Here is a 24,689-nt window from a genome sequence, read left to right on the forward strand (position 1 = left end):
ATCAGTTAGACAAATTACATCCTGGACATAACCCTACACCAGGGCAGACTTTGATGGCAGGACGATCTTCCTTGGTTTGGGCCGTTTTGTGGGGTCTCCTAGCTCCAGGGACCTCAGTGTCAGACTTTGGGCAGTGACTCATGTCATGCAAATAAGACACAACATCTTTAACACTGCTGGTTGAAACTCGATTGCTACCGAATCTGAAGAGGCTTTTCTGTTGTAGGATCTAAATGTTAGAGTTTAGGAAGATCAGATGAGGAAAGAACATTAAAGTCAGAATCCAACAAAGCAATAGGTTCTCCAATTCAGTAATTTAACTGGACTTTTTAATCTCATTCTTGTATCTGTCCCAATTAAGGCATTAGACAACCTTATTAAGCCACTAGACCTTACTCTTTTCCAGCTGAAAAATGTAGTACTACCTAAGCAAACCCAAAGCTTAATGAACTCCTCTTCCCTCTGACAATTGCTACTGTCCTTTCTAGTCTTCTTTTGCAACTGGCATCAGCTCATTGGTCACAACTTTCAAACACCTCCCTGAGCTATATCCCTAATATTTCAGTCCTTACTATATCTCTAATATTTCAGTCCTTATTCTCTTTCCCATTAAGTTGTTTTATTTCCTCCATAGCAGCTGTCAGTCTGAATTCATCTTAAATCTTTTTTACTGTTGATTTTTATCCTCAGGTACCAGAATGTAAACACTGTGAGAACAGGAAACTTGTCTATAGTTTTCCTACTGTGTCTTCACTGTATAGAATGAGACTCTTTCAAAACTATCTGTCAATTAAGTGACTTGAATAAATTTCCTCAATCTCAATAAATATGTGCAAATAAATATATTTGCAATTCCATCAAAAGCAGATGATATAGTAGAATAATTTTATTCTAACTTACCCTTTCCTAGTTCTTTATTCCTCATGTACTTTAATACCTAGCTCTGCTTCTAATTTCTCATTAATTCTGGAAAGTATCTCTCCCATTCCATTATTCTTTTAAGGACTCAGGCCACTTCTTCTCTACCTTGGACTCTGCATTAACATCCTGGATAAAGTGTCATTCCTCCTTCTCTTTCCCCTCCAGCTCCATCCTAGACACAGTGAGATTTGGAAAGCAAAGTTCTGAAATACTGTGAGATTTGTGCTTGGGTATATGAGTGCCTGAGCATGTGGGATAGAAGAAATAGGTGGAGAAGACATTATTCCTGGTGCAGGTATAAGAAGGAATGTTTGTATTATATCAAGGAAGAACTCAAGGTTCAGGCAACATGTTAGCCCAATTTTCAACAGAGGCCATATTATCTCAAAAAAGACTAATTCACAAACAAGTACACAGAGATTTGTTAGGAGCAATGGACCATTTTTATTGAGGATAAGTGATTTCTCCAACTGTACAATGTTAGGATCATCAACACAGTCATAATAGAGAATCAGAGATTAAGAGAGTAAAGCCTAACATTTGGAAAAGAATCAGATGATACTACCATGGAGCTTCAGGCCACAAAGATGCCAATCTAAAAATGGGTAGCTGGAGGTCAAAGTCTCTGTCAGGCATATAATTTCTTGGATACAGAAATCATGGGTTATAGATCCTTGAATCACCATTATCTTTAGGTGTGTTGTTTCAGAAGCAAACAAGGCTTGGATGGTGATGTTCTAGCAGCAAGAAGAATAACATCTCCTATAGCAAACTGTCCAGTAGCTGCAGTAGCCAGAGCCGTATCCACAGCCACATCTGGTTCCATAACCACAGCCATAATGCGAGCCATATCCACAGCCATAGAGAGTCCCATATCCACAGCCACAGCAGAAACCATATCCACAGCCGTATCTGGTTCCATAGCCACAGTCATATCTACAGCCATATCTAGTGCCATATCCATAGCCATAATAGGGGTTAAATCCATAGCCATAGCTGTTTCCACAGCCATAGCCACAGAAGTTGTCATAGTACTTGCAACACGTGTTGTTAATGGAAGTGGATTCAGATGGTTTCAAGAGGATGTTTCTGAAGCATGTGTGTCGCCTGCTTCCCATGGACCTTTATATACTGTCAGTAATTGGCAGAGCATACCATTCATTCCCTGACATAGACAACAAATATGCAAGCAACCTTTATATGCCAGTCACTGTTGACAATCGATAACAGTTTCTTTAAAATGAGCTCATTATTTTGTATACTCCAGTTTTATTTAAAGAGCATCATTTTAATTTGTTCTGCTGAAGAATTGTCTCAGTAGAATCATGTGCCCAATAACTGATTTTTTGGTTGGGTTGTTGTTTTTTGTGCCTTTGAGTTGTATGAGATGTTTGTGTAATTTGGATATTAGCACCCAGTCAGTCACATCATTTGCAAATATTATCTCACATTTCATAGGTTGTCTTTTTATCTTTTCAATTGATTCCTTTGCTGTGCAAAACCTTTTAAGTGTAATTTTGTCTCATTTGTTTATTTTTGCTTTTATTTCTTTTGCGTTAGGATACAGATCCAAAAAAATGATGATATAATTTACATCAAAGAGTGTTCTGCCTATGTTTTCTTCTAAGAGTTTTATATTTGCAGGTCTTACATTTAGGTCTTTAGCCCATTTTGAGTTTGTTTTTGTATTTGGTGTGAGGGAATGTTCTACTCTCATTGTTATATATATATGGCTGTCCAGTTTTCCCAGCACCATTGTTGAAGAAACTGTCTTTTCTCTTTGTATATTCTTGCCTCTTTTGTCATAGATTAATTGATCATAAGTGTGTGGGATTATTTCTGGGCTCTGTATTCTGTTCCACTGTCCTATGTGTCTGTTTTGTAGCAAATACCACACTGTAATATAGTCTGAAGTCTGGTAGGGTTGAACCTCTAGCTTTGTCTTTTATTATGAAGAGTGCTTTGAAAATTGGGGGTCTTTTGTTGTCCTAGTTTTAGAAATATTTTTCTATGAATTTTAGAGTTGTTTAAGGATTATTTGTCCTAGTTCTGTGAATTTTAAAAATATTTGTTCTAGTTCTGTGAAAAATGTCATAGGTATTTTGATAGGGATTGCATTAAATCTGTAGATTTCATTGGGAGGTATGGCCATTTTTATAATATTAATTGTTCAAATCTAAGGACACAGGATATATCTCCTTTTCTTTATATCAATTTCAATTTCCTTCATAAAATTTTATAGTTTTCAGAGTATAGATATTTCACCTCCTTGTTTAAGTTTATTCCTAGGTAATTTTTGATGCAGTTTTAAATGGGATTTGTTTTACTTTATCTTCCTAATATTTTATTATTAATATATAAAAACACAACAGATTTCTGTATATTAATCTTGTATCATGCAACCTACTGAATTCGTTTATTGGTTCTAATGGTTTTTGGGTGGAGACTGTAGAGTTCTCTATATAAAGTACCATATCATCTGCAAATAGTTATGGTGTTAACTCTTACTTTCCAATCTGCATACATTTCATTTCTTTTTCTTATGACTGCTGTGGCTAGAACTTCCAGTTTAAGTAGAAGTGGCGAGAGTGATCATCCTTGTCTTGTTCCTGAATTTAGCAGGAAGGCTTTCGCATTTTCACCATTGAGTATTATGTTGGCTGTTGGTTTGTTGTAAATGGCCTTTATTATGTTAATGTATTTTCCTTCTACACCCACTTTGACAAGAAGTTTTATCATAAATTGATGTTGAATTTCTTCAAATGCTTTTTCTGCATCTATTGAGGTGATCATGTGATTTTTGTCTCTCTTTTTGTTGATGTGGTGCATTACATTGATTGATTTGCACATGCTAATCCATCCTTGTGACCCTGGAATAAATCTAACTTGATCATGACATATGATCCTTTTTGTATTATTGGACTTGGTTTGCTAATATTTTTTTGAGTATTTTTGCATCTGCGTTCATCGAAGATATTGGACTATAATTTTCTTTTTTCTATAATCTCTTTGTCTGGTTTTGGTATCTGGTTTTGGTGGCCTTGTTGAATGAATTTGGGAGTGTTTCCTCATCTTCAATTTTTTGGAACATTTTGAGAAGGATTGGTATAAGTTCTTCTTTTTATGTTTGATAGAATTCCCCTGTGAAGCTCTCTGGTCCTGGACTTTTGTTTGCTGAGAGTATTTCAAATTACAGATTCTACTTCACTTGTAGTGATCAATCTGTTCAAATTTTCTGTTTCTTCTTGATTCAGTCTAGTCATTCTGTATGTTTCTAGAAATTTGTTTCTTCTAGGCTGTCCAATTTGTTGGCATATAACTGTTCATAGTATCGCTTATGATTTTTTGTATATCTGTGGTATCAGCTGTTATTTCTCCTCTTTCCTTTCTTATCAAAATTAAAGTAACTTTTTATAGTAACAATTATGAAATCCAAGTTGGAAGGGAGTATAGACTCTGGAAGGTGATTCCTTCTACTGGAATCTCACATTTCAACAACAAAAAATGAGTTATGATCCAGTAGTCTATAGAATGCCTTCAACAGGAATTTTCATGAAGCTGCTGATTTCACTTTCTGAGAACATTAATTATTAGCCAAATTTCTTCCAGTTAATGAATATATCTTTTTTATGATATTGGTCACTGGTATAAACTGATCACTCTGCTATGTTTAATCCATAACAATAGGCATAAAGAAAATATCAATATATCTCCATTCCAATTTTTATTATTCTTCAGTTTCTTTCCTTTTCTGTCATCATTTAAATTCAAAACTATCAATGTTATTTCACAAAGTCTCTGGATTAGACACTTTACTTTTCAATACCACTGTCAACACACATTTTCTGATAACTATACCCCTGGATTACTGAAAAGTCTTCTATCTTTATTGCATTACTTCTAATACCTTTCCATTCAAACCTCTCGATATTGATCCAAAACAAATATACATACATATATATATATATATATATATATATATATATTCTATACATCACTGAATAATCATCTCTCACAACAGTGCCTGGCACATAATTTGTACTCAATCAATATTTCTCCAATAAGAAAATGGATGAAGTCAAACATTTGTGTGGCACATATAAATTGTAGGATATTTGTAAATATTATCACCATTTCTCATTTCTATAAAGCTGAGTGTCTCAAATGTTTTTTAACTAAGGAGTCACAACGTTTCAGATTTTGAAAGTATGTTAAGAGCTAGTGTGTGAAGATTCTTTTCTGGATACACAAATTATCTCATACATGCTTAATAAATCATATTTTTCCAAAACTTAGTGAACTTCTCTCACCCCTTACACTTACTACTGTACTTTCTGTCTTTCTTTGCAATTGACATCAGCTCATTTGTCACAAGTTCAAAATTCCTCCCTGAACTATCCCTCTAACACTTCAGTCCTTACTCTCTTTCCCATTAAGCTGTTTTATTCTCCCAACTGTCGGTTTGAAATTTTCTTAATTATTTTTTATACTTTTTTTATCTTCACATACTAGAATATAAACACTGTGAGAGCAGGAAACTTGTCTATAATTTTCCTACTGTGTCTTCACTGTATCAAATGAGACTCTTTCAAAACTACTCAAAATTATTTCTCAATTAAGTGACTTGAATAAATTTCCTCAATCTCAATAAATATGTGCAAGTAAATATATTTGCAATTTCATCAAAAGCAGATGATACAGTAGAATAATTTTATTCTAACTTATCCTTTCCTAGTTCTCTTTTCTTCATGTACTTTAATATCTAGCTCTGCTTATAATTTCTCATTAATTCTGGAAAGTATTCTTTCATTCCACTATTCCTTTAAACACTCAGGTCACCTTTTCTCTACCTTAGGCTTTGCATTAACATCCTGCTTAAAGTGTCATTCCTCCTCCTCTTTTCCCCTCCAGCTCCCTCCCAGACAAAGAGCGATTTGCAAAGCACAGTTCTGAAATACTGTGAGATTTGTGCTTGAGTATGTGAGTGCCTGAGCATGTGGGATACGAGAAATAAGTGTAGAGGTATTATTTCTGATGCAAATATAAGAAGAAATGCTTATATTATATCAAGGAAAAACTCGAGATTCAGACAAGATATTAGCCCAATTTTCAACAGAGGCCATAACATCTCAAAAAAGATTAATTCACAAATGAATACACAGAAATTTGTTAGAAACAATGAACAATTTTTATTGATAACAAGGGATTTCCCCAACAATAGGATGTTAGGATCATCAATACAGAGAATCAGAGATTAAGGGAGTAAAGGCTAACAATTGGAAAATAGGCAAATGATACCACCATGGACTTCAGGCCACAAAGATGCCAATCTAAAAATTGGTAGCTGGAGGTCAATACCTCTGTCAGACATGTGATTTCTTGGATATAGAAATTGTGTCCTAAAGATCTTTGAATCAGCATTATCTTTAGATGTCTTTTCAGAAGCAAATGGACCTTGGATGGTGATGTTCTAGTAGCAAGAAGAATAACATCTCCTATAGCAAACTGGCCGGTAGTTGCAGTAGCCAGGGCCAGAGCCATATCCACAGCCATAGTAGGAGGCATATGCACAGCCATATCCATAGCCATATCCACAGCCATAATAGGGACTAAATCCACAGTCATAGCTGTTTCCACACCTGTAGTCACAGGAATTGCCGTAGTAGTTGCAAAACATGTTGTCAAGGGAAGTGGATTCAGGTGGGTTGCAAGAGGGTGTTTCTGAAGTGTGTGTGTCACTACTTCCCATGGACCTTTATATACTGTCAGTAATTGGCAGAGCATAACATTCATTCCTTGACATAGGCAACAAATATGTAAGCAACCATTATGTGCCAGTCACTGTTGACAATCAATAATGATTTGCTTAAAATAGCTTGTTGTTTTGGAGACTCCACTTTTATCTAAAGAGCATCATATTAATATGTTCTGCTGAAGAATTGTCTCAGTAGAATCATGTGCTCCAAAACTGATAATCATTTTCAAAGTCTCCTTTCATTTAATATGTATCTTATAAAACAAGCTTGTTGGGGAATGTAGGAAATTTTTGCACCTTTTTCTCTCTCATCTTTCCAAAACCCCTGCTTCCGGCTATAGGAAAGGTAATACTCCTGTCTCCTTTCTTGACTTCTTGCCGGGCTTCTCCAACCCTCTCAGTGTTCCATACCTCCTCCATGTCCAACTCTCCTCAAATCCCAAGAAACAGATCAACATCTGATCATTCAAAGCCAAGCCCATCCACTGGAACAATAACTACTTATAAGTGTGGAGACAGTGTGCTGTATGTAAGTGTTTCTTGTTATATTTCCTTCTTCCATGTACCAGGCAAAGTAAGGTCCTTCACAGGTGAGGCAGCCCTCCTTTCTCTCCCATTTTTTTGTAGCTACATAAGTATTATCATACCATTGAGGAGACTTTCACAACCTAACCAACTTTATTTGGCTGAAGAATCAGAAACCTCGGACCAGAGTCTAATTTTTCATATGCAGAACTTATCAGAGTTTTACATTATGAAAGATTAGTGCATTCCCCTAATTCGATAAACCATTCTTTCCTTCTCCTATCACTACTGTTCCTTGTATGTTTAGTTCAGAAGCTAAAGTTTAGGAGATAACATTGATAACTACAGCAAAAGCCCACCCTCATGACATAAAGTAGTACAAAACTCAATTTTGCCCTGTATTTATACGTACATTAATCAGCAGTTCTCAACCTTCTACAAAAATTTTTGTTGTGATTTTGAAGTATAATGTGTCCCCTTTCTTCCAAATAATCCTATCACATTTACCTTTTCAACATGTAAAAGAGGGAAAAGAGCATCATTTCTTCTGCTATTAATGTTTTTCTTGCCACCTTAATTCTCAGCTAAAAAAAAATCTGTTTGCCCATCAAAATTCACATCTGTGATAAGTTCCTGCGAGATGCCTTTCCTCACTGCTAACATCTGGATTGGATCATCTTCCTCTTGGCTCCTATGTGCAGATACATGTCATAGCACTTGTCAAGGTTTATTGAAACAATGTCTTGCCTCGCTAATTAAAATATGTCACTCTATGCCAAACATTCAGTCTTTCCCTGACCAAACATTCAGTCCAAAACAAAAGTGTTGCTTTTTTTGTTTGTTTCAGGGGAGGAGGTTGTTTTGTTTTGATTTGTTTGCTTATCTTACTTTCTAGGTTTTATTTAAATCAGCAACTTCAGAATCAGGAAGACTCCAAAATTTACATTATTTTTTACTGTAACAACCATGAAGTCCAAGTTGGAAGGGAATATAAGGCCAAGAAGGTCATTCTTTTTACTGGATACTTGAATTTCAACAACAAAGGAATGAGTGGTGATTGAGTACTTTATTGAATGCCTTCAACAGGGATTTTCACAAAGCTGCCAATTTCAATTTTTGAGAACTCTCATTATTAGACATTTTTCCTTCAGAGAAATCATTCTACCTATTTTTTCTGGTATTGGTCTCCAGTCTAATGATCACTCTGCTATGTTTCATCCCTAACCATAAACATAAAGAAAATATATTCCCACTCCAATTTTTCTTATTCTTCAATTTCTTACCTTTTCTGTCCTCCTTAAAATTCAAAACTATAAATTCTACTTCACGAATTCTCTGGAATAGACACTTTACTTTTCAGTGCAACTGCCAACACACACTTTTTGGTCACAGTACCCCTGGATTATTGAAAAAGTCTTTTATCTTTATTGCATTATTTCTAATACCTTTCCATTCAGATCTTGGATACTGGTTTATAACAGTAGAAACAATCTCTATTCTGTGCATCCCTGAATAACCAGCTATGAGTACAGTGACTGACACATAATTTGAACTTACTATTTCTCCATAAAAAATGAATGGATCTAGGGCTTCCCTGGTGGCACAGTGGTTGAGAGTCCGCCTGCTGATGCAGGGGACAGGGGTTCGTGCCCCGGTCCGGGAAGATCCCACATGCCTCAGAGCAGCTGGGCCCGTGAGCCATGGCCGCTGAGCCTGCGCGTCCGGAGCCTGTGCTCCGCAACGGGAGAGGCCACAACAGTGAGAGGCCCGCGTACCACAAAAAAAAATTTAAAAAAAAAAAATGAATGGATCAAGTCAAACATATGTTCAAACGTTGGTGTGCCACTTATAAATATAAGATATTTGATTATATGCTTAAATTGTCTGAACACCAATTTCTTCTTTCTAAAATGGAGCCTAACTATTTTTACATAACTGTTTTTCATATATTGCATGCCTATTTAGTGCTCTGGGTCAGGAATATTACTCAGTAAATGCTATTCCCTTTATCTCAGTTGTTTTTTTTCCCCTTGGCTATAAATATTTATTTTTGTGATTATCATTTTAATACATGTTATTTAAGAATGTGCTTTTTAGAATCCAAACATAAGTTTTAATTTTAAATAATTTTACTTTTTTTTTTGCAGCGACATGGATGGACCTAGCGATTGTCATACTGAGTGAAGTAAGTCAGTCAGAGAAAGAAAAATACCATATGATATCCCTTATATGTGGAATCTTAAAAAATGGTCCAGATAAACCTATTTACAAAACAGAAATAGAATCACAGATGTTGAAAACAAACTTATGGTTACCAAGGGGGAAAGGGAGGGCAGGAGAGGTAAATAGGGAGATTGGGATTGGCATATACACACTATTATGTATAAAATAGGTAACTAACAGAAACCTACTGTGTAGCACAGGGAACTCTACTCAGTACTCTGTAATGACCTATATGGGAATAGAATCTAAAAAAGAGTGGATATATGTATAACTGATTCAATTTGCTGTGCAGCAGAAACTAACACAACACTGTAAATCAACTATACTCCAATAAAAATTAATTTTAAAAAATCTCATTTTTCTTACCCCATAGTTTTAAACTCTTGTCTACTAATAGATTTCAGATACCCATATTTATTTGTACTGAAATGTTGATTTAGTCTGAATTTAAGGTAATAGCTTTGTAACTCAAAAGAGGTTATTCTATGATACATATATATATGCCTTAATTAAAATTATTTTTCTGATAAGGAAGCAAAACCCCCCAGAATATAAATTACCTTCTTAGCAGCCTTTTTGCAACCTGACTGAGCCATTTTGTATAGTGATTTATTACCAAAAATACAATGTCAACATTATATCATGGGGCATGGAATCATGCATATTTTCAAGTTCAGAAATTTATGTTGTATTTTTAAAGCATATATCTTGGGAACACTTTTAGGTACATATCATGTAAAAACTTGATGTGGACTTTTTTGAAATCCACAAGGGTAAAAAGCTCAGTCCATAGAAAAATATTTTATTTTTAAGACTATGTCTATTTTGATAGCTTGGATTAAGCATCATCTTGCAGTAAGACATTTTAGTCAAGATCAAAGATTTATTAAACAGTAAATCTTCATTATCCATGTGAAATATGTTCTAGAGATTCCCATAATTAGGAATGTACATAAATTTCCCCCTTAGAGTATATTTTTTCTAGCTTCAAATCCCCCAAAATCTTCTAATCTAAACTCTCATTAAACAATGAAAACATTCCTTCTAATCAGTCCATCTCTGTTGTATGTTGGAAAGTGTCTGTATACACATTATCTCAATTCATTTTCACAACCTCGTAAAATTAACAGAGTGGGTACTTGACAAACAAGTGTTCAGAGAAAGAAGCCGAGCCTCGCAGTGATCAAGTCACTAGCCTGAAGTCACACAGCAGAGGGGTATCAGAGCCAGGTCTTCATAGTCTTCTGCTGGTGGGTTCCCTGGCATATGCTCCTCTGGCCAGGCCCTCTCCCGCTCGCAGAAGAGGTATGCACTGCGCTCTAGGTACTCTTATGAGAACAGGGAAAGCCTGAGAGTTCCTCTCTAGATGTGCTTAGTGATTACATGTCCCCCAGGAGTGATAATAAATGGACACAAAGATTTATTGTCCCACTCCCCTATCCGTCTGGCCAATTCCTACTCAGGCCTCAACTCAAGGGCCTCCTCTTCTCAGATCTCTTTCCTGATGCTCACAACACTAAATAACCCTCCATATTTTATAACTTTCACAACATATGGCTATAAAAACAATTATTTCATTCTATTTTTAATCTTATGTTACTCCTACACAAGATTATGAATTCACTGAGAACTGAGCCCATTTGGATAGACAGATTAGATAGATGATAGATAGATAGATAGATAGATAGATGGGTAAATAGATATAAATGATAGATGATAGACAGATGATAAATATAAATGATAGATAGATGATAGATATGATATGATAGATATAGATAGATATGATAGATGATAGAGAGATAGATGATAGATAGAATATAAATAATAAACAGATACACAGATAAGTTGTCCACAACATCTGCCATACCACAAACCTTACCTCTCTTTCCTTAACCTCTACACTGGACAACAACTTCTTCCTACACTGCTGAGGATCCAGAAGACCTGACATGATTTTACTTAGAGACAGAATGACTGAAGCTCACACCAGCCATGATATTTTTCCTATTTTTCTACAATACTTTGCAGTGTGAAAAGCTGACTCTCCCCTCCATCCACTCTCCTTACTCCTGCAATGGAAGACGCAAATCAGAGAAAGAATATTCCCCTTTACTTTCTTGTTTCTAGAGTACTAACATCATTTTCTCTGCTAGTCAGGCTCAATACTTCTGAGTCATTCTTGATGAACAGTTCACACAATGTCATGCCTGGATGTATCCTAGGTCACCACTTACCTTGGAGTTCTCACTGTGGTGATCTTGCCTTCCTTGCCTATGATCAGGCAGCTTCCATCACATGCATTCCAGTGGAATAGTCAGTTCAGCTCTCAGAGCCATAGTTATTGGAAACATATTTTATATTTAGAAGTCATTTTCCCAGTAATTATCACCTATTAGTTCCAATTGTGATTTCTGGGACACGAGAAGCAAATCCAATTCTCCTGCCATATTATAAGCCTTTAAATATGCTTTGATAACTCATGTCACTTCTTTCCTCACAAGTCTAGATATTATATGGTTACATTTCCACTGTTTCTCTTCCTTGGACACCTCTTCTATCTTCCCCCCTCATCATGTCCAGAATTCAGAGATTCACCCTCTCAGGGGGTTCAGAAGTCTATCACTTCTTTCCCTTTATTTGTGTCAATATCCAATTCAGGTCCACATCACAGCTTCCCTGAATTCTCCTAGACTCATATCTCTTTCTGTTTCAATCCATTCTGTAAGACAATACCAGTTTCATTCCCCATAAACACATAAATAATTCTTCTTTCTGTGTATATGCATATACAAGTAGGTATTTGTTATTTTATATGTGAGTAATCGCTAAACAGTAAATTATTGAAGAGAAATGTTTGGAGGAACCAATGAAGTCACAGGGATGCACAAGAAATTAAAAATTAAAAAACAGGGAAGTTACAAAACCTGTAGTCAGTGATGCATTATAGTAAGATTAATGACACAGACTAGATAGATTCAAAGAAGCATTTCATTGGGAAACCAATTTGCCCCAGTGTGGAACACTAATGCTCATGGCCAAGGACACAATGTAGAAAGGAAGCATGAGATAGATGTAAGGGTTAAATTTCAGAAAACAAAAGGAATTTTATCTTCTTTCTTCCATTGTTATCAAAGCCCATCTATGATAAAAACATTTGAAAGGAATAAAAATATTCAATGACTCCTCCTTGGAACAGAGTTCCACTTGTCACTTCAGTAGCAAAGGATATTCTGGTAGTAATTTGCTAACAGCAAAAGAAATAGCATCTCCTGTAGCAAAATGAATAGTAGCCACGGCAACTACAGCCAGATCCATAGCTTGACCCATATGGCCACTACCACAGGGCCTTTATTCATAGACATAGCCAGAGCCATAGCTGTAGCTATATCTCCATAGGAATTTCCATAGCAGTAACAACTCATGATGCTTAGGAGCTAAAAGTGTCAATGGAAGGTATATGTGGGAAGCAAGGGAGTCTGCAAATCAGAGCGTTACCCACAATCTCAGACCTTTACATGCAGTCAGGTGTGGATGGGAAACACTGAGTCAGCCTGCTCAGTGACATAACAATTTGCTTCGAAAGAGCTCATTTTACTAGGCACTTCAAATTTGTTAAGAAGTGTCTTTAATTTGCTCTTTCCCAGAGTTTTCTCTAGTTAATAATAAGCCTGGAATAACATTGACTTCTTTTTCATGACCCCAACTCTATTAAAAACATATCTCTCATGTGACTCATGACCTTACAAAGACCAAAGTAAATATTTTGTCCCCTAATTAAATTCAGTGGCTTTGAAATCATGTGTGTGCATGTGTATATATGTTGCATAGTGTGTGTATATGTTTATCCTTATTAGGCAAGACTAGTAATATTATTATCACTATCTACACTTTATATAAAATAATATAATACTATAATACTGTGGGGTTTTTTGGAGATCCAGAGAAATTGGAGGGTATTTTATTTATTGGTCCCTATATTTTTATTTTCATACAATTTTTAAAGGTTAGTTTCCATTTACATTTATTACAAAATATTGGCTGTATTCCCCTTGTTGTACAATACATCCTTGAGCCTATCTTACACCCAATAGTTTGAGATTTAAAAAATTAAGTGACTTGGTCAGAATAGCACAGCTGTTTAATGATAGAAATATAACTTAGTCATTTGATTCCAAATTCCATATGCTTCAAGTTTGACTTCAAGAAGAGGCAGAATTTAATAAATTAGTTATCTTTAAAAATATAAAAATGCCAATATTTGCATTTTGTAAATTGTCAACCTCCATGCTTTGCTTTTTTATATTAACAGAGCATTTCTTACTTTTCACTTTGCCCTCCATAAGTCTGTATAAACAAAATGTGAGTGGATAATTTTAACTATGTTTCTGTGAGTTCCAAGTATCCCTTCATGAGCAAAATACCATTATTACTCTCTCTTCCAATCATACTGCTCTAAGCTTTGTCCTTTGAGGTCAGAATTGCCTACTCTTCTTCCTACTGAAAGGAGAGATAGGCAAAGATAGGTTTAAGAGAGGATTAATATGGCTGTTTATAAGTGCTTTAATTCTGGATCTGAACCTGTGTAAAACTTTAATCATGATCCTATAAAATTAAACCATAAAGTAAATGTCATCTTGAAGCTTAGACTTCCATCATTATTGCCTATGCCCATCCCTGCCCCCAAAGAAGTCCCCAATACACGTGTAATCCTTTAAAATTGGATCGGTGCTATGATTCCACCCACATAGCAAATTCTTCCTGCCTTCTCTCCAAACAAGTTTTGAATAACGATGTTTGCTTACACAAGTTTAATTGGATTCTTCGCTAGACAGTCATGAAGCAAATCAATTCAATTTATCCAACATATGCTGAGTACACACCATTTATGAGGCACAATCAGGGCCAACTGCACGGCTGTGCAACCAGTGCATGGGCACAAGGCCCAGTGCTCAGAAGGCTCCCTGTGCTTGGTGTTAAATGCTCCATCGTCACCATCTCTAAGTTCTTAACACTTTTCATCTTTAAATTTGTGGTTTGTAAGTGAAGTCTGCTGGGACAATGGAACATGTGCAGAGGATTTGGGGTGTTATGTCACATGCAGTCCCACCTCTCACCACTTCCCCACCTCCCCAGAATAAGTCCTTAGTTTCCCACTGCCTCAGTCCCATCCAGTAGTCCTATAACTGCTGCTACCTTCTACCCCCTCCGCCTGACAGGAACCTGGGCATGGGAAAGTTGGGATCCGGTATTTGTGAGGGTCTAGATTCACTCAACAGCTATCCTCATGCCCAAAAGCACATGACACTAAGTAGAAAACAAAAAGCATCATAATATGTCAAAAGAGACCACGGAATACAGGCAACATATCTTTTTTCCTGCCTTTTTGACACATTTTCAGTTTGCTGTGGACTCCGCAGATTATGTAGCTGGCCCTGGACACGGTGCCAAGGATTGGGAGGATTAAGTAGGAAGAGCAGGTGTTCTCAGACATGCAAAATTCCAACGATATTTTAGGAATTAGTCCTTGACCCTGTAAGCAGTCCGTAAGCTGCCAGTAGGGCACTAGTAAATTGACTCACTAAAAAAATTAAATATTTCCATCTTGGTTAATTTCAAACGACCAACAGGATGTCACTGGTGTGGAGCTGGGGAGAGATGCACATTGTTAACCTTCCCAAGCTGGTACAGGCTGGCTTCTGCACACGTCTACAAGAGAGGCCTCTTGGTGTGGCACTTTAAAAACGTGAATCCTGGCTTCAAATTCTGGCAATTCAATGAACTTCTCTGTGTCTCAGTTCCCTCACCTATAAAATGAGGACGTGAAATGATAGTATCTAACTCTTAAAGTTGTTGAGAAAATCTGAGTTAATATCTGTAAATCACTTAGAATAACACCTGACTTCCAGTAAGTACTATTTAAGTTCTATTTGTGTTATAAAATGGCATGTGTGATCTTGTTACCTCTCCCATACCCCAGAGTATGAATTCCTTGAGGTCTAGAAATTTAACTTATGCCATTAAATCCACAGCCCCTAGTGAAGTCCAATACATCATATTTCATGAATGTTTGATGAATGAAAGTTTATAATTCAGAATCTAAAATAGAGATTGGTTCATTAAAGGTGAATTTTTGTCTTTCCTCAAAGCATCCATACACACACGCATCCATACACACACACACACACACATACACACACATACATGAACACATACATACAAACACATACACACACACACACACACACTCTCTCTCTCTCTCTCTCTCTCTCTCTCTCTCTCTCTCTCACGCAATCACATTTTATCTGCTCCCTACTTTGGATCTCAAAGGTATTCAATGCTAGAAGATATCTCTCCACAATGTGATGAGGTTTCTTAAAACTAACTAATACTATTTGACTTCGCCCTCCATTACAGAAACTTGTACAAAATCATGTTATTTTTTTCTGTTTCTACATCCAGCATCATTATTCTTCTCAAGCCTTTATATTTCAGTGCCACTCTTTGCCTGCAGAATCCCAGAGTATTACAGTAAGAAGAGAGTTGAGAGGACAATTAGTTCTACCTCTCTCCTGATGCAGCATTTCCATCCACAACATGTCCACAAATTGGTGACCTGAACTAGTTTAAAACTTTTGGAGACAGGGGAGCCAAGCATATTGCCAATCCACTTTTCAGACAGAACTAATTTTTAGAGGAATTTCTAATGTCAAGAAGTCTAACCCCTTGAATCTTCCATTTACTCTTAATGATTATGGCCTCTTGAGCCGGGAAAGCAAATAAAATACAGTTATCTAATACTTTTCAAATATCCAGCACCCCAGACAATATTTCATGCCCCTATTTCTATCATTTTAAATACTATGAAAATAGGCTTCTTTTTTTCTAGTAAGGGAAATCTCCCAGTTCTCCATTTTCAAATGTGAATATTCAACATATTGATAATTTAACACTAAATTCTTTCCATGTATTTCCCATATCTTGCTTTTTCTGTTATTTTTATCTTTATTGATCTAATCATGGTTTGTTTTGTAAGCAGATCACTGTGATTAATTCACAAACCTATTGTATATCTTCTCTGAGTTACAGAATATTATTATCACTGCTATTCTTTTATAAGAGTTAAATTTTGGCAGAATATAGGAAAAAAAAGTGGGATCACTCCAGGAGTTTCTCTTTTTATATATAGTAAAGGAAAGTGGAATACCAAAGATCAAAGAATACCCATCCTAAAAACAGAGCCTCAAGTTCTCAACTATTTGTAGAAATTCTTTATTATTCAGTCATGAATGGTAAACTTTGACAATTTTTACCCATTAAAAAGTAGCCATCTTCCCTCCATTCTTCCTGAAGCCAAGCATATTTCTGCATTTGTTTCTCGCATTTCTTCTCTCTCAATAGTTTTGTAATGTCAATATTTTTAATTAATTTTGCTGATTGTCTTAATAAGGAACAGCTCTCATTAAACCCAGACAATATATAAGTCATGTCATGGTCAGCAGAATTCTAAGACAGCCCCCATGAGTCCCACCCACTGGCATCCATGCTTTTTGCAATCCCCTCACCTTGATTATGGGCAGGACCTGTAACATCCTTCTAACAAGAATTCTATCACAAAAGTGATGGGAATCATTCCCAGGATTGTGTTACCTCATATGGCAAAAGTGAAGGGATTTTCTGATATAATTAAGCTCCGTAATCAGTTGACTTTAAATTAATCAAAAGGGAGATTATCCTTGGTGTTCATGAGCCTATCAGGCAAGAACTTGAAGTGGCACATTCTCTCCCTTTCTCTCTCTTCTTCTTCTTCTCCTTCTTCTTCTTCTCCTCCTCCTTCTTCTCCTTCTCCTTCTCCTCTCTCTCTCTCTTTCTCTTTCTCTCTCCCCTCTCCCTCCATTGCTAGTCTTAAAGAATCAAATGAAACATGAATTCTATAGCATCAAGGAAATGGATTCTGCCCAAAACCTGAGGAAACTTGAAGTAATGCGTTCTATTTCAGCCTCCAGGTGAGAATCCAGCCTGGCCAACAACTTGATTTTAGCCTTGTGAGACCCCAGGCAGAGGCCCAGTGAAGTTGTTCCCAGACTCCTGACCTACTGGCAGATAATAAATGTATGTTGTTTCAAGCTACTAAGTGTGTGGTAACTTGTTACACAGCCATAGCTAATGAATCTCTGAGGAACTGCAAAATTGAAGAATACATATATTCTTCACCTTATGTTTTCACATAGAGTGTTTTGGAAGTTCCTCTCTGATGAATGACCGTCAATCTCCCTCCTCCCCTTGACCATGATGCTTCTTAAAATAGTAACTGATACTCATTTTATTCACTCCTTTACTATTCTTTCAGTCCCAAGTTAAGCAAACTGTATTCACTCTCACCTCTCTATGAAAATATTCAATATTCTCATGAAATCACCATAATTGAACTATTTGTCAACGTAATTGATGCTTTGGAATAATTCCTTTATTATTTTACAAAGAAGCAGGAAATAAAATGGTCATATCATGGAAATATAAGCTCTTACTTTTAGTGGCCTTATTATACTTTGCCTGAAGTGTTTTATATAATAATATATCATTGAAAATGTAATAAAAGCAATCTGGTATAATATGATACTTTGGAGTTCAGTAACTAAGGGATGAAGAATTTTTATCCTTACATAATATTCCATTTAGAACTATTTCTATACGTTTAATTATGAATAGTTGCAATTCTTCCTTGAAATTTTATTACCATTAAATGAGTTTGATGACTTTTAGATGATTAACTCTTAGAATTTAATAAACCCTACTCTAAAAGCTACATTTAATCCTCACAACACTCTTATGAAATGGGCACTATTATTCCTTATAATTTATTCTTAAAAATACAGTTTAGAAGGAAAGTAAATTATCCAAGACCACAAATCAAGTAAATAACAAAGAGAAGATCCTGTTTTCATGCTAGATCCTGGAATTTCAATCATTGTATGTCATTAAGTTTAGGCTTAGAAATGCTCTTTTAATGAACTGAAATCATTATTTCTTGTCACAGGAGATTTTAATGGTAATCAATGTTTCTTTCAATATTCTTCTGGAATACAAGGGTTCCCATGAATCAGAGTGTCCCAAATATCACACAACGATAAATATATGATTTTCCTAATACTCTTTCATTGCTCTCCATAGCATCTTGTTTTAATGCACATGAATACCTATTTAATTTAAATAATTCTATCATGAATCTTTCTAAATAAACTTTAAAATCTCTCCTATGCCCTTCGTGAATGCCACAATTAACAACTACAATGAAAAAATGTGGTGTATTAAATTCCAGACCTCTATGAGAAGAAAGAGTGGAGAGGATTCATCTCCAGGAAATAAATGGTATCTTAATTTAGGAATGCAACTTTGTAGGTTATTTTTATTTTTAGTAGAAAAAAGTAAGGCCCCAGAAGCATAACCTAGATGATGGCTACAAAGAAAACTAAATTACTCTGCATATTAAAAGAGAGAGAGAGAGAGAGAGAATTTGGAAGTGGGGAACAGAGATGACATAGTGAATGGTGATTAATGAGGAGAGAACTGGTCAGAGAGAAATGAGACAGATGGCAGAATATTTATAAATCTTTCATTATAATATAACATGTGTACAGAAAAGTACAAATCTGAAGTGTGCTGCTCAATAAATTTTCATAAAGTTAGCACAACTGGGAAACCACCATCGATATCAAGAAAAAACATCAGTTTCTCTGAAGCCACCCCTCTCCTCCTCCTAGCTACCATTTCAATTCTCTTCCCAAAGAGGAGAACCAAAATTATAACCAATACCATGAGTTTCAATATTATAAATTAGTATTACCTGTTTTTTATTTCACATAAACAAAATCTTGCCCATCCATTATTTTGTGTCTGACTTCTTTTGTTCATAATTATAACTGTACAATTCTTTCCCCATTTTGCATATGTCAAAGTAATGTGTTCTTTTTCACTTCTTCATAATATATAACTTTATGAAAATACCACATTTCATTATAAATTTTACTGTTGATAAACATTTGAGTTGTTTTATGTTTTGGCTCTTAAACATAATGCTACCAAGAGTATTCTGTGTTACATCCTTTTATAAACATATGTATGCATTTCTTTTGGGAATAGTCTTAGTAGAAGTACTTGATCGTAGGGTATGCATATGCCCATTTTAAAAGATACTGCCAAGCAATAGTCCAAAATTGTACCAATATATATTCCCTGGGGCAGTAAATGGAAGTCCTATTTATCCATATCTTTAATTACCTTCGATATTATCTGTTTTTACACTTTCACCATTCTGGTGGGTATGTAATAATAACACATTATAGTTTCAATTTCCATCTCCCTAATAGTGAAGATTAAAAAACTTTAAATGTTACTTGGCTATTTGAATATCCTCCTTGGTAAAACCTCCAAGTTTTATGTCTGTTTTTCTACCAGGCTGTCCTTTTTCCTGATAATTTTATAATTCTTTATATATTTTGGATACAAGAGAAATAACATCTTCTCTAGCAAAATGGACCACAGACATAGCCAGAACCACATCCACAGTCATATTTGGATCCAAATCCACAATGATAGCTACAGCCATATCTGGAACCATATCCACAGTTTAGTCCTCTGTAGCTCTTGCATCCACATCCATAGCAATAGCCATGGCCACATCCACAGCCATAACTGTGGTCCTAACCACAGCAGCCCATGGTTTCAGGACTAGTGGGTTATAGTAAGAATTTTCTAATGTCACTCACACACCTGGGACTCATATACTGTGAGGAATGTGTGGGGCTTACCTCAGTAAGAATCTTTTTTTCATCACAGAAATTTGAATAAAATGAACTCATTATTTTGGTGACTTCAAATTTGTTGTAAACTTTCTATTTAATCTGCTGTTATTGAAAAAGTATGTAAAGACAGTCAGCAACCTTGAAGGAAATCAACATCACCCCAGTCCATGCTATTAAAACATATTCAGCAACCTTGGTTTTAACCTACAACAGTCCCTCTCCTTGTTAATCTCTCTTCCATAGTACTTTCAGAAATACTGAAGATTAAATTCAACATTTCCCTATATGATGCTTCAAATGTGTAAGACATACTCCCACCAGAGTAATGTCTGGGAAAACCTAACTCATCATTTGAGAATCAACACAGACATCACCTTCTCCAGAGGGTCTTCCCTGGTTCCCACAATCTGATTCACATACCCCTTCTTGAAGGATGTAGCTCTATACTATATCATGACCCCTGCACATTATACTATAGTCTTCTCTTTATCTACCTACCTTACTGAATTTTATTTGCATACCTGAAATACCTTTTGTTTATTGAACCTAGCCCAACATCTTGTTCAAAAGAGGCACTGAGCAAATTGTGGTTTAATAAAGCAAAGAATGAATGAGAAAATGAATGAATTAATGAAAGACAAATAATCACTAGATCTGATAATATTTAAGATGATCCCAATTCTAATATTTAATTTTTATTATTTTTGTTAGAGATAAAAACACAAATTTCAACAATAATAGTTAATAAAACAAATATTAACAATTATATTTGATTTGATTATAAAGTACTCCCACCCATGTTAGCCCATGTTATTCTCAAGAGTCCTGTGAGAAATATTTTATAATTTGTTCTTATCATTTTATAAATAAACAGGCCGATGTTAGAAGTTAAGATATTTACAAGACCACTCAGATCTTCAGCAGCAGAACTTAAATCGTCTTTTGAATATAATATCTATACTTTTTCCTTAATGCCTCAAAACAAGAGAAAGATAAATAAGGTGATTCATTACCAAGGTTTTTTCATAAAGTTTATGTTCACCACATCTTCTAAGTAACAAAAATTTATGATTCTTTCATTTTAGATACCAATTTTTTTTAATCTCCTTTTTGACCTCCACCACTGCAGTGAAACCACGAATGCTTCTTAAGTAGGCCCCCTTACTGAGCTCTTACATTCACTGCAAGGCTGCCTTCAAACTCAAAGTGTTATGTTCTCGTGGTAATGCCATGCTATTGTCTGGTTTTAGAGAGAGGGGCCTCAGTATTTTTATGAAAAGGAGTTATGTAACACTAGGAGTTAAGGAGAAAGAACAGTGATTTTTCTAACAGTTTTAATTTTGAATCTTATGTAATAAAGTGTCATAAACCCACAACCTCCATGGGCAAAACGTGCCTTGTATTCAAACATTCCTCAGCCTGTTTAATTATTGTGGGTTCTATGATTACTCTTTCATAATTATCTTCTGAAATATCAATCCTTCCAGACTCCAGGATTTATTATAAATGTGTTTTTCCACTACCATTACCACAAAGTAGATTTTATTACAATAATCTTTATTTGCATTAATTTTCTTGCTTTTCTGTGGTCATCAGACAACTGGTGAGCATTTATTAAGCACACACAATCTGAAAGGCCTTAACTTATTGAATTTTAAAAATGTTTCCCTGTCTTCCAGGTTTAAACTTCTATTTCAGGAACTCCCCTTTGACCATGCATGTCTCCTGCCTATGACCCAATTACACTTCTTTTTCATGTTATCAACCTCCACTTCTTCATGACTACACTTCAACACCATCATCTACTAAAACTGTTCTTGGTAAGGATGTTTATAATGACCCATATTACATTTTCAGTGCCTCTTTTACATGCCCATTTTCTAGCATAGTAACCATGCCTTTTTCTTGAAAACTTGGAATCTTCAGTTTCGTTATAATAGACATTTTTAGTTCCGATCTTACTTCTCTGAAAAATTCTTATTTCTCATTGGCTCCTCTTAATATACCTCCTGTTTGGCTTTTTAATTATTAGGGTTGCATTAATTCTGTCTTCACCACTTATTTCTCATTCTTTACATGCTTACTGAGTTACCTCCCCTCTTCCCATTTGTTTAACTACCTGTAATTCCAAGTACATAAATCCAGCTTGCTAAAAAAGAAAATTTCTCGTGAACGTTGCTGAAATACCACAAATTCCATAGATCTTTTTCACCATTGTATTTCCTAGGATCTTAAGTGGTGCCCAGAACTTTGTTAGATCCAATAAATGTTTCTTATATGGATGAAAGAGTAAATACATCTTATTTATCCTTAAATCTCCTCTTCCTCCATGTTTCTACTCTCAATGATCAGTACAACACAATCACCCAAGCCACAAACCTGAAAGTCATGTTTCACAATGACATCTCCATCAACCACCAGGCAGTCATCAAGTCTTGATTCTATGTCGTACATATATCTCTGGAATCTGCACGTCCCCTCAGGCCATGCTCTATTCATATATTATCATCATCACCATCATCTTTCCTGCATTATTAATATAAATTTGGTCTAACACCAACCCATTTAACAAACCACTACCATAAGTTTTCTAAGCTACAAGGCTAATTGTGTGTCTTCATTCATTTAATTCAACACTCCCCATCACCATAAGAGTGAAACACACATTTTAAATTACAACATGACATACTATGTATTCCTTAACTTTGCCAAACTACAAAGATATGAATCCTAGCCTGCAGGAGGATCTTAGTAAACATCTGTTGTATTTAGTTGGCAAGAAGAATACCAGTGTTTTCATACTTTCCTGCTTTTTCACATGCTACCTTGCCTGCCTGGAATATCTCCATCAGGGTGCTATCAGGCAAAATCAGCCTTCACCTCTTTTGTGAAGTTTTTAGGATGTCCTTTCATACCAGCCAGTGTCCAGCATAGCACTCCATTAATGGCTTTACAGATGAGTAGACACATGAATTACAAAGAGAAATTACTTTTATCTGCTGTTTCATTATTCATTTTGAACTTTAAACACAAAGTAAAGATGTCTTAATTAAAAACAACTACTTAGTATCCTGAGCATAACTTTGTTAAAATTGTCATCTTGTTGGTTTTGTTCCTTTTTTTATAAAGTCTAGGAATACCTTGGGTGAAATGATTTTTTCTTTGTTCATTTATCTTATAGTCTCCCATTGTCTATCATACACAGCAAGTGGTATATATATAGGCTTGATTATTTGCTACATCAAATGGAATAAAATGGGATGGAGTGGAATTGGGTTGGATACAAAAAAATTAATTTTTATAGTAAGGTTTAGGATGGATTACACAAGAGAAAAGCTGAAGTCATAGAGAGCATTTATAAAATTATTTTACTAGATAAAAGGCAAAGAATCTCCAACCCAGACAGTTGAAATGACACTCGAAGGAAGAGTAAATTAAAAGAAATACGAGCAGAATTTGACAAGAGATTGGTTCTGGTGGTAAGGGAAAACAACTGGATGATGATGTCAAACTTTCAGACCTTTGCAATTTGGCAAAGACGACAACATTTTAATATCTATTATTTTACTTTTCTTTACTTTTAAAGTTAAGATGATTTCAGTTCTCTATGTGTAAGATCTTTGGGATCAAGGAAAGATTCCCACAATGAAAGCTCTGATACTCATCTCCACTGGGTATTTCACACCCTGGAGATGCTCATAAAAGAAATGATCTAGTTATTAACTTTACACCTTTGGCTACTCTTGTAACCACCACAATCCCTTATTGTAAACACAGTTTGCAGTTGTTACATCATTTATTTTGTCATCCTAGTATAACAGCAAGTGAGGTAACCATGATGAAGTATAGATGTGGGCCTGCCTAAGTGTTCCTATTAAGAATGACCCTACGAATTTTATACCAGATAATTTCTTTCTGAGAATCTCAGGTTCACCAGCAAACTGTAATTGGCTAAATGTCTGAGGGAATGTAAGTTTCAATGATAATTGGTCATTACTTCTTTAAAGTTACAGGAGAATCCAGGGAAGCCAGTATTGGGTTGCACTCCTAATTGAGCAGAACAGAAACCCAAGGGAGGGCATGCCTTCTGGCCTGAGTTGTGCTGATGCTGATATTAGAAAAGCAAGAAATTCTTCTTTCACAAGTACTGAGACTGTGTTTGCAACCACCAAGCCTCCAAAACTAGAACTGAATGGCAAACCGTGTTGTTATATTTTACAGTCAAGACATTTTTTGTGCCAATTGTATAATTTTGCTGTGTTTCACAAGAGAAATCTATAGCAACACGTTGCATATGATGTTGAAAGAAAAAGAAAATTATCTCAAGGAAGATACAACTGTGCCCCTACAATCCTATGAAATGTTGTGTATGCAGCTGAGAACTGAAATCCATGAAAAGACGCATAATAAACTAGACTTTAAAATAGGCAGCAAGAGGATTCATGATGGCTCTCTCCATTGTACAT

At 35.5% G+C, this 24,689-nt stretch overlaps 1 protein-coding gene across 1 annotated transcript; it reads right to left on the bottom strand.

The window, feature by feature from the left end:
* Positions 1-1,658: 1,658 nt before the first annotated feature.
* LOC105748867 (keratin-associated protein 21-1-like) lies at positions 1,659-6,598 on the bottom strand. The gene is made up of 2 exons (XM_012538958.1): positions 6,451-6,598; positions 1,659-1,945 (listed from the first exon to the last, which is right to left on the bottom strand). Exons 1-2 carry the CDS (start codon positions 6,596-6,598, stop codon positions 1,659-1,661), a joined length of 435 nt encoding a protein of 144 aa, XP_012394412.1.
* Between the last annotated feature and the right edge of the window lie 18,091 nt (positions 6,599-24,689).

Source organism: Orcinus orca, chromosome 5 (genome assembly GCF_937001465.1).
Source record: "Orcinus orca chromosome 5, mOrcOrc1.1, whole genome shotgun sequence".
NCBI lineage: Eukaryota > Metazoa > Chordata > Mammalia > Artiodactyla > Delphinidae > Orcinus > Orcinus orca.